General features: G+C 34.8%; 1 protein-coding gene across 2 annotated transcripts; it reads right to left on the bottom strand.

The window, feature by feature from the left end:
- On the bottom strand, nt 250-10,853 carry LOC18595202 (DExH-box ATP-dependent RNA helicase DExH9). 2 transcript variants are annotated; one of them, XM_018123733.1, is made up of 15 exons: nt 10,477-10,853; nt 10,183-10,383; nt 9,864-10,082; nt 8,469-8,807; nt 7,855-7,959; nt 7,075-7,185; nt 6,095-6,345; nt 5,151-5,274; nt 4,258-4,537; nt 4,011-4,165; nt 3,144-3,284; nt 2,796-3,028; nt 1,978-2,242; nt 779-1,081; nt 250-695 (listed from the first exon to the last, which is right to left on the bottom strand). In XM_018123733.1, exons 1-14 carry the CDS (start codon nt 10,735-10,737, stop codon nt 803-805), a joined length of 2,964 nt encoding a protein of 987 aa, XP_017979222.1. In that variant the 5' UTR covers nt 10,738-10,853; the 3' UTR covers nt 250-695; nt 779-802. The 2 variants fall into 2 exon arrangements, with proteins under 2 accessions (XP_017979222.1, XP_017979221.1); XM_018123732.1 differs by having other exon boundaries at nt 250-1,081.

Here is an 11,293-nt window from a genome sequence, read left to right as displayed (position 1 = left end):
ATATTATTTTAAATAGTCTTAGGAATGTACAATATGATATACTGAGTACAGCATAAACTACACCAAAAATACATCTCTTATTTTAAAAATATATGCTATTAAAGAACATGTTATTTACAATTAATTTTTAAAATGTTTTTCCTTTATCTTATAATAAAATACTTGATCTTCAAAAATAAAATCTTGATAGACGAAATGTATCTCGATCTAATAATTCACAGAATATTCAATGGAAAATTAAGAACAAGATTAAGCCACAAATGCTAAATCAAATTGCTTCATTAAGGACTCAGGAAGTCTCAACTAATTATAAAAATATATCACATCAGCAAAATTGGGTAGTGCACTAATGCTCTCAATTCACTACAAGTTAGCTCCACCGAAAATGGCATAGAAGAAGCTTGAAGCAGAAACAAAAACTTTTCAACTGTAATATTATACAGCATAGTACATGAGTAAATATAACATTAGGGATTGTGAGCAATCATGTGTCAAGAACAGTTATAGCATCTTACTCTCTCTGCCTTCTAGGACACTTTTTGTTATAGGCTGCTGCATGCAAATACGTAGAGGGAGAAATAACTTACAAGGCAAGAAATGTTGCAGACGGCGTAACGTAGAATTCCATCCATCTTAATCTATTGTCCGAGAAAATGCCCTATGGGGCATCACTTTGCAGGTAATCTTCCCTCCCCCTGATTCACATTTGCTTTAACTCAGCTTACCGAATAAAGAGAAAATTTCCCACCAGAAATGATCATCGTCTCGATTGACCTACCTTGATCCTTGCCCAGCAACTGAACTACAAGTATAGAGATGCTGCAAATACTATGTCTCTTTTAATCTTAGAGACAGCCTCTTCGAATTTTGACTCGAGCTCTGTCTCTCCAATTGACTTGGCTGCTGAAATAAGCTGCTGAAGAACTTCTTCAAGTCTTCTGATGGCTCTGATTAAGCTGCCCTCAAAGACCTGAGTAATTTCCATAATCTCATAGAACTTGGATCCTTTTGCCCAGGCATATACAGCTTCCATAATATCTGGTCGAAATGAACTTACAAAGCTTTCCACATCAATTTGGACCTGTAAACGGACAAACACTTCCTGTAAGTCAAGTATAAGTACTCTTGCAATACAACAATGAAACCACCAGCTCAGCTGTAATCACTTATGACTGCTACAATGGCAAAATCAAAGAATGTCTCAATTCTAAGTGGACAGTATGGTGTCTGGGCTGATGGACAGAAGATATACCGTTGGGCATGTGTTGGTTCCATATCTTCTGAAAAACTGCTCCCTAAATCAAAGCTACTATGGTAGCTGTTCTGAGAAAAAGAAGAATAGTTCCTTCTGGGAACCACATTTTGTTAGTTTTTTTGTTTTTGCCTTTGCTTTCTAATCTAGTTCTGTGTACCGTACACAAAGAACAAGAAAGCCTTCTTAATTATTGTTATTGATATGGTCCTAAATTCTGGGTGAATTGGGTTTTTAGATAAAAAATACAAATTAAAAAAATTAAACATCCTAATTCAGAATCTTAAATGAGAAAATTAAACTGCAACCTTTCTTTCTGAACTGAGCTTGTTTGAGCTCAACTACCAAGTTGGACTCAGAACAACCCAGTATAAGTAGACATTTTCCTTATGACAAGAAAAGCCTGCTTCAAAACAACCCAACAATCACCCAATGGTTGTTACCCAATACCCATACAATGGAGGGCCAAGGTCCAGGGTTCAATTCTCCCTCCCATCTGGCCTTGTCCAAATATCTCAAAAGATAATGACCAAAATGTTTAAGACACCATCAGGCCTCAAATTGTTAGACTTAACTCAAAACCAGACATCTAAACTCACCTGACTTGAGTTCCAAAACCCTCCCAGGCATCTTATCTAACGTGCTTTCCAAAATCCAAAACCAAGACTACAAACATAACATGGAAACAAACAAAAAAGCATAGCAAGATGAAGTTTCTACTATACCTTGCACTCAAGTTGAACTTTGGCAATCCTCCGTGCTGTATCTTGTAGTTGTGTAAAGAGCAACTCAAGTTCTTCCCTGGGCTTTGCAGCATCTTGAAGCTTCTCCTGCCAAACAAGACAAGAGAGCAGAGACACCATTTCTTCTGCCTTTACATCCTTAAAAATCCCACTGAACATTAGCTCTGTTAGAGTCAACTCATCAGCACTACTGATCTCACAAGCAACCTTGCCCTTCAACTCAACAACATCATCACTCGTAATGTATCTGCAATCATGTCCAATATAAGAGAAAAACATATGGAGAATAGGTCTCCGTGCAACAAGCTTAAGCGATGTGAAGAATTACCCATTAATATTAAAACCGCAAAAGGATATAGTTAGCTTTAAGTTAAATAGCTTGAGCCAAGAGTAAATTTGAGTGAAAGGAGAATGTAATAGACAATTCATAACAAACTACAGGCATCATTAAGCATTTACAACCATAAATATTAAAGGAACATTTGATTGATTTATATGCTTTTAGAAGGTGAGAAAAAAACAAGGACTAGAGTGATATGCATTAGAAAAAAGTGGTTGCAAATGACAGATCCTATTCTGCGAAAAAAAAAAGAAAAGAGGATTGAGGATCTTCATTTTGATTGCAGATAAAGACTGCTGATCATCGTGTGTTCTCTAAGACTGAAAAAACAATAAAACCAGTAACTAGAGCTCCTGAGCAAAAAAAATATCAATGCTCAGCAGCTATCAAGTTATGAAACCATGACACAAGGAAAATTAGACAACAAAAGAGAAGCAATGATAGAGAAATGATTTTTTACCCTAGCCTCCTTAGAACCCGTTTCCTGGCCTTAAGCTCATCTTTAAAAGCCAATGCTGTGGAAGAACGCATTGTTTTCTTAATTGATCTGATCTTGGCTGTCAATTCTTCCTTTCCGTTCAGAACTTTAAGCTTTTGCTCAATAAGTGGGGATTTTGCAATTTCATGTTTTTCAAACAGGTTCTCTAATGCCTCCAACCTACGGACTGCCTTTTTGTATGAGTTACTTTGTATCTGAGAAATAGCAAAATAATTTGATAATTAATCCAAAGACAAAAGAATAGAAAGAACAAAGCAAAATCTTATATTTTTTTCAGAAAATATCATGAAGAAAATATTAAACATATACATTCATCTCTTCGGGTTCCAAGGGCATCCCATTAGCATATCTAGAAATAAATTCTAAAAGCTTCTTCAAGGCATTCTCGCGAGCTTCTAACGGCAGAAGATCTTTGGGTATGTTCAAGCGTGCACTACTTAGACTGATAACCTGTTCAAGGCATAAAATAACAAATTAAATTCTTCCTTTATCGGATGGAGATTAGTTTCACCAAGACCAAAAAGTAAGTTAGAAGCAAATTCCTATTAACTGCTTATACTAATACAATCAGTTGCATAGCTGGAACCAGAAAAATCCAAGTCAAGTAGAAGCCAATCTTCTAAATCCTAGTAGCAAAATTTTGCTTCACTACTTAAAGAATATCAACCTGAAAAATAATAAAAGAATGGTCCAAAGATTGTAATCAGAAATTCTAATGTAAAAACAAAACAAAACAAATAACATAGATAAATATTGTTCACCTCATTAATGATTTTTAGTTACGGTACTCTATTACAATTCTGCATATTGAATATGTTGGGGGACAGGGGGGAGAGGGTGAGGGAAGGTAATTGGTTCTGCACACACATGAAATGCAAAGGTATATGCCTATAGGCATTAAATGCTCGCATGAGTACAGAATACAGATACTCGTAAATATGTCCTGCTTTTGTTCTGTACACTCTGAATGTCTGGTGACCAATGTGCATTTTTTATATGCACATTGCATGTACCCGTGACATTTCCCTTCTGTAAGATTCCATAGTTGCTGAAGCTATCTTTACAACTGTTTTATACTTTTAGAAGAAAAACAACACAAATTTCACTATTTTAACTTATTGTGCATGCCCCCTGAACTGAGAATATGTAAATAACCAAGAAGTACGGGGAATTTACCTGAGAGAGAGGCACAGAAACAACAAGAGGTTCCCCAGGCTCTTTCAAAGGGACAATCTTAATTTTTTTCTTTCCAAGACCATCTTTGCTCACAGCACATCTTGTAAGAATATCAAGGCCATAGCTTGCATCTTCTGGTCTTCTACTGGCATCATCTGCATCAAGAATTTGACATATTTGCAATTAATTTAACTCAAAATGTTAAGGCACTGTTTGACAATTACAAGGGATCAACTTGTGTTCTCACCTTCAACAACACTTTTTACTCTATGGAAGTCCATTAAAACACCCCAGGTAACTTGGTCCTCAATGGAGAAAGATGGAGACTTTTCATCATCAATGCATTGTATACATACTGGCCTGCCAGATTTCATATAGGGTAAGCAATACTTTGGAGAAAACACGATATCACGAACATCATTTTTCAAACTTTTGTATTGCCGAATCAGATTGTAATAATTCTTCAAACTATCTTCTTCTTCAATTATCATGGAATCCCTCTCTTCTTCCAGAGCCTTTATTTGTTTCTGCAAATTATAATATCTTGCATCAGATTAATTGAGAAAAGCTCTAAAAATAGTTAAATAGCTTAAAAATCTTAGGCATTTTTGGTTTGCATTAGAGAAGAGTTCATAATTATCAAGAAATCAGATTTTTCATTTAGTAGAAATGTACACTTAAAAGAATATCCAAAAAAACACAGAAATGTATGATCTTTCTTCTTAGGTCCCATCACTTTTTTTTTTTTGGTTATACACAAAGTACACACTAGCACCAACACAGTGCTCCTTTTCTATAGCTCCAGAGGTGGAATATTTCACCATCTGCCTTTTTGCTCCTCTAGATTTCTAGCCCCTTTCCACTCCAACCGTGGAGAAACTTTAAAAGTAAATGCCTTTTGAGGACCAGAGAATGCTAGCCACTTGAACTGGATAGCAATTCAACACAATTTGTTGGCTTAAACACTAACAATTACATTTTGTCTCCAAGAATAACAGATACCTTATATTTTTACTCTCTGCTATTGATTACCAATAATGTAAATAATATTAAAATCAGTTTCAATATTCAAAAACCGGATAACCATAATCAAGAGATCAACATAAAATTAAACAATTCTGGAATCTAATAACAACTGACCTCAAGGTCAGGAATTGCACGATCGGCTTGAAACTGATAGAACGAATTACGAAGCATACTTTCAGGATCAGCGTCTTCACAGCACAATTGATTCAATAGCATATTGTAGCTTAGGTGGAAGGCACTGAAATGAAATGGAAAAGCACCAGTTAAATCCTTAATTATTTTTCGTGTGGATGGAAATTCATAATTCTTTGATTATGGAATTTTAACTTCTCCACTACAGCATCCTTTAAATCAAGTTTTAAACAGTCAGTCCTTGTCCAGTGATGTTAACACCCTAGCTTATTAGCAGTTAACCATCATCCTAATTCACAACAAAAAGATATAGTTGCTATCAAGAAGTATGTCCAACTAGATATCAGCTACCGGCAACTACAACCATCTAAACGTTACCTCAAAATGATTGTGCCCCTAAAAGAGAATGTTTTCCCCCTTTTACAAGTTAAGAACCCCAGAACAAAGGATTGATTATGCAAATTTTGTTGTCAGTAGGTGTTACACATAACACTACAGTAGTTCTGTTATGTTAAAATAAAGCAAGAAAAGCTGAGATCCTTCACTTTTAATAGTGCAAAAAATAAAATGTTTGTTCCCCTTTCGATTTTCTATCTCTCCCAACTTTTTTATTGCTTCCCTTTTCCATCTCTCCTACTAAACAAGGCCCAGGAACTGGAATCTTTAATCATGGCCCCAGAACCTTTCATGGTCTGATTTGGTGTAAACAAATCAGTCCCTCCCAAAGTTCCTTTTCGAATGGAAAAGAAAAAAGATCTGCAGATAAGACATCATTATAAACTAACAAGTATCATGAATGAATGTTCTGCAGCATGAAACCCGTAAAACCGCATTATTGGAAATACACCATTAATCCAAGTATCATCAAATCAAGAGAACCGCCTTTTACTAAGTTAAGCATTTTGCATCAGGTAAAGCAAACATACCTGTTCAAACTATCAGCATTTCCCTTGAGCATTGTTTTAGCAGTAGATGGTTCCATCCTTTCATCCACCATAAGAATGCATATTCCGCGTGCATCAATACCTCGACGACCAGCACGGCCACTCATTTGTATGTACTCTCCACTAGATATCCATCTAAACTTGTCCCCATCAAATTTACGAACATTTGTAAACACAACAGTTTTAGCAGGCATGTTTAACCCAATACTGAAGGTCTCTGTGGCAAACAAACACTGAAGAAATATGTTTCAATCTTTGTACTTCTGGTAAAAGAAAGAATCAAAAGGAATAGCCAAAAAAAATGGAAAACAATTTTTTTTTCTACAGTCAAACACGCAATATTTTGTTCTGAGATGCTTAACATAATACAGAACCAATATAAATCGACCTAAAATTATATAGTACTCAGAAAGTTCATAGAAGTCTCGGGCTCACAATATTTATTTAAATCAGTCTGTTCAAAAATAAGTGATCAAATTGAAGGTCACATAACAGAGGGCAAAAAGGTGGTCAGGCATTCACATACTTTCCACAGACGTAAAGCTTGTGTGTGCACATATGCATGACCAGATATACAAAAAAGAAACTTACTTAAGCATTTGCCAAAGACAAATTCAAGAAACAAAATATACCAGGTTAAAAAGAGTGAGAAGTTTCAGACTATCAAATCATATGACACAAAAACACTTCAGACACTCAAATGAACAACTGGGTGAAAATCATGAAACAAGAATAGTATAGTAAATAACAGCAAAACTTATTGGAAAATAGACTTCAAAATGTGAGCAAGGAACACATACAACCTAGCTGGCAGACTAATAGTTAACCATTCAATTTGATAATTGAAGATTCCACAACTGTAGGCAAATTTAGTACTTAATTATAGATAATATTATAGCCAATCTTAAACCTTAAATATATCACTAGCTTAAAGAATTAAAAATTGAGTTTGTACTCCAAACCTTAATCAGCCCTTCCTGAAATAATATCTCAATCACTTCCTTTAGAATGGGAAGCAAGCCGGAATGATGCACACCTATTCCCCGTTTCAAAAGGGGTAACATGTTTGATACCTGTAAGAGGATATGACAAACGGCATAATAAAAAGCTCAGTGAAACAAAAGAACAAGTCATAAGATACTCAGAATAAAAGTCAATCATAGATCTCAATGTCGAAACACATTCATAAAATATTAGGAGCAACTGAAGGCTCCATTTGATACAGTTTTAATTTTCTAGTTTTGTTTCTGAGTGTTCCATCTTTTGTTTTTTTTTTTTAAATGACGAAAACAAGTATTTAGTATCAACATTTAAAAAATAAACATATAAATCAAAACCAAAAAAAAATTTCAAATTGTTTCCATTACTTTGGAAGTGCCTAGACAAAAAATAGTATATAAAGAATATTGAAAACTTAAAATTCGAGAAATAGGAAATGTTACCAAAAAAACCCCAAAAACAACAGCTTAAATCACAGTTGACTACATTCTCAAAAAAAAAAAGAAATCACAGTTGACTAAATGTTCACAACTTAAAGGATGTATGGCCAGAAGTAACTAATAAAGGACACAAGATCCTGATTGACAGGACTAACTCTCCACTTGTTGACCAGGTAATCATCATAAAATTAGAGTTCTACAAACAGACATACACATGCATCTGCATGCATACATGTGCATACAAGTATAAGTTCACATTCATACACTTATCAAGCATTTGGAAGAAGAGGAACAACAACTTGCCTGAGGTAACTTCTTATCATCATCGGAAAGCATATCCATGGCACTCCAAAAGATTGTTTCTATGTTTCCTTTCTCATCATCATCATTTAAATCCATCTTTGCCATCTACAGTTAAAAACATAAACAAAGAACAGGATGCTCACATATTTTGGATAAAGTAAAAAAAAAAAAAAAGACAGAATAAGTGGTGCATTTGCCTAAAGAATTTAAACATATTTAAAAAAAAAAAAATCAGTACATTTGTACAAGGACAAGAAAATGAAAGGAGGAAATGAACCTTCACAAACTCTTATTGGTGAAGCAACAACCACTCGGCCAAACTTGAATTGGTAGTAATCCAAAAACTATGACAGCATACATCTAATACTAACTTGCCAGCATTACATTATCCATAGCATAATGCTGACCAGCAATTCTTTTTAAAACATACCATAAAGAAGGCAACCAATAGTTAGGCATCTTTTGGTTTGTAAGAGGAAACAAGACATGCCATCCATCCATGTCTTCCTTATCCCACACCAATAATATACATATAAAAAGAAAAAAAATAGGGTTTTACCGTCAACCCCCCCCCCCCTTCAGACCAAAAAACAAAAAAAGAAAACAAAACCCACCTGCATTGCAAGAAATTCACATTCCCTTTTGCTAAAGCTGAAAATTATCACAGGGTCATACTGTCGCTGAATGATCATTTTCACCAACTTGAAGATGTCACTTTGTTCACTAACTTTTCCCATCACTAACCCCTTCTGTGATTTACCATTATCTCTTTTCTTGTTACTTTCACTTGTAGGAACTAGAGCATTTAAAGCTTTCTGAAAGCTATCCTCACGAAATTTTCCTTTCTCATCTACCACCAAAAATAGACCATCACCTCCAGCAGGGAAAATATAATGCTGAAGAGGTGTTGGTCGATAATCAGTGTAAACAATGTGGCATGGTTGCTTGTGAACCTGCAATCATAGAACCAAAATAAGCAGACATATTTTTACAATTAAACAAGCTACAAAATAATGGTTTATAGAAGCACCTAGCAATATAATCTAATGTGCTTGATTCTGAAAATAACCTACTCGGACAAATGTGCATAATGTCATCAGGATTCATAACCATTTTCTATGCACAAAATCCATTCACAAGAATCAGCAGCAGGGACCATCAGGATTAGGGTTGGTATTTTACATAGGAAAGCTTTAAAGGAAAAGAAAACGCAAAGTTATTATGCTATTTGATATCTTTGATTCTCTTTTTATTTCTTTTTTGAAGCATTAACATCGAAGAATTTTATTTATTTTTCAATACAATTCTCTTGGTTGTTCAAGAAGGGTCTAGCTCCCTCTATACTTTTTTGTCCATTACTTTCCAATACACATTTAATCACCATTTACAAGTATAATTTTCACAATACATAGGCGGATCCTTCACATGCTTTGCAACTAGAAGAATTCATGCAGCATGGTTCTTAAATTTGTGTCCTACACCATGCCATATTTCACCCAAATCACAACAAATTGCAAAATAATTTCAAAAAGAACAGGTTTAAAAAAATAACCCCAAAAAAAGTCCAATGTTGTCAAAATGTTAAAGCTCCTCTTAATGGACTAAAGCAAACACACCAGTCTTTATCTCTATGCTGGCAGGTCCTAGCCACTTCAATATCAAAATAGTATAATCAAGGTTGTACTGACAGGAAGACTAAAAATGCTAAGGTAGTGGCTTCACAGGCAATTAACATGAATTATGCTGTAATAATCAGATTTAAACTCAAGCACTTGAGTTGGACTGATGTATGTAGTTTTAATTTTTAATGTTCTCCTCTTTGTAGCTCCTCAAAGAAAACCTTCCTACTATCAATTTGTGGAGGACAAAAATACCAAACTATAAAATCAAGCTTTCACATGTTGCATATATAGCCTACTAAGACTAATGAAGTTATGCTGGTTAATAAGCATTCATTAATTATTTTCAACTTGAAAGTTGGTGAATATATTCAAGCAAGGATTAATCACCTTTGCCACCCAATCAGCAAATTCCTTTGCATTAGGCACAGTTGCTGAAAGAAATACAAACCGAGAGTTCTTTGGTGCCATAACAATACTCTCTTCCCACACAACACCTCTTTCACGATCACGCATGTAGTGCACTTCATCAAAAACAATCCATGCCACCTCCCGAACAACCTCCGACCCTTTATACTGCATACTACGCCAGATTTCGGTGGTCATCACCTGCAATCAAACAACCCTCTCAGTGGGAAGATTAAGAAATCAAATAATAATAACAAAAAAAAAGATAGAACATCAAACAAATACCAAGTAAAATACCAACCAAGCAAGAAGCATTAGGGTCAATTGTAACGTCTCCAGTCATCAAACCGACATCGGAAAACTCTTCTTTAAACTCTCTATACTTTTGGTTGCTGAGAGCCTTAATAGGTGAAGTATATATAACCCGCTGGTTATTCCGCAAAGACATAGCAATTGCATACAACGCTACTACAGTTTTCCCGGCTGATGTATGCGCTGACACCTGTTTTAAAATTAGAATTTCGATTTCTCTACTTTCTGGGATTTATATAATTCCAAATGAAGAGAAAGAAAGAAAAAGAAAAAGAACGTTTACCATGACAGATTGGCCATTATCGAGGCACTTGATAGCTTCAGACTGAAAAGGGTCGAGAGTAAAAGGAAATTCCTTGGCGGGTTTAGAGTCAGCTGGAACTGTAGAGGAAGTTGAAGGAACATAACCATCTGGGTATGAAACTTCATGTACACACCCCACGGCTTCGTCCGCCATGACTGAGCCATCTCCCTTGTGTTGTTTCTGCGGCAGAGACTCCGAGGATGCCTCCTCTCCTTCCGACTTCCTCTTCAACGACCCCATTAATTAGTCTCCACGATACGTTTGGCCAAACGGGAAAAAGAGCGGCGGCAACCAGGGGAAAAGGAGAAATACTTGAAGAAAGAACAAGAAGCCGTCCACTTAGAAAAGATCTAATTACGAAAAGACCCCAAAATATTAAATATTTATACTAACTAACCTCGCAGTTTTTTTTTTAAATTTTTACATACTACCTAAGTTCCAATTAGAATTTGATTAAAAAAAATTAATAATTTGAATCTGTATAATATGGATTTGAAACAATTCAAATTCGAAATCAACTGAATATCAAAATAATTGATTATAATAAAACCTAAATGTAAATAATTTGAACTCATTTAAATTTTAACAAATTATATTTTAAAAATTAATAATTTAAATCTAAAATGATCCAAACTTAAATCATTTTTGTCTAATTTAAAATTACTTGAATTCAAAACTAAGCAAATTGAAAAATTACTTAATTTTCCTTTTCAACTCAAAGTGAGTCAATCCAAACCCGACTCAACCCACATAAAGTGGTAATTTATTATCTTAGGGGTTAGATGATATCCGATAT

This window comes from Theobroma cacao, chromosome 6 (genome assembly GCF_000208745.1).
Source record: "Theobroma cacao cultivar B97-61/B2 chromosome 6, Criollo_cocoa_genome_V2, whole genome shotgun sequence".
NCBI lineage: Eukaryota > Viridiplantae > Streptophyta > Magnoliopsida > Malvales > Malvaceae > Theobroma > Theobroma cacao.
This window is presented reverse-complemented; position numbering and strand designations above follow the sequence as displayed.

Excerpts from the sequence above, each read along its gene's own strand:
- LOC18595202 (XM_018123732.1), bottom strand. The coding sequence starts at position 10,737 with ATGGGGTCGTTGAAGAGGAAGTCGGAAGGAGAGGAGGCATCCTCGGAG. Across the intron at positions 10,083-10,182 it reads ACCCTAATGCTTCTTGCTTG|GTGATGACCACCGAAATCTG; the intron begins GTTGGTATTTTA and ends GTTTGATTGCAG. Across the intron at positions 2,243-2,795 it reads CGGGTTCTAAGGAGGCTAGG|ATACATTACGAGTGATGATG; the intron begins GTAAAAAATCAT and ends ACATGATTGCAG.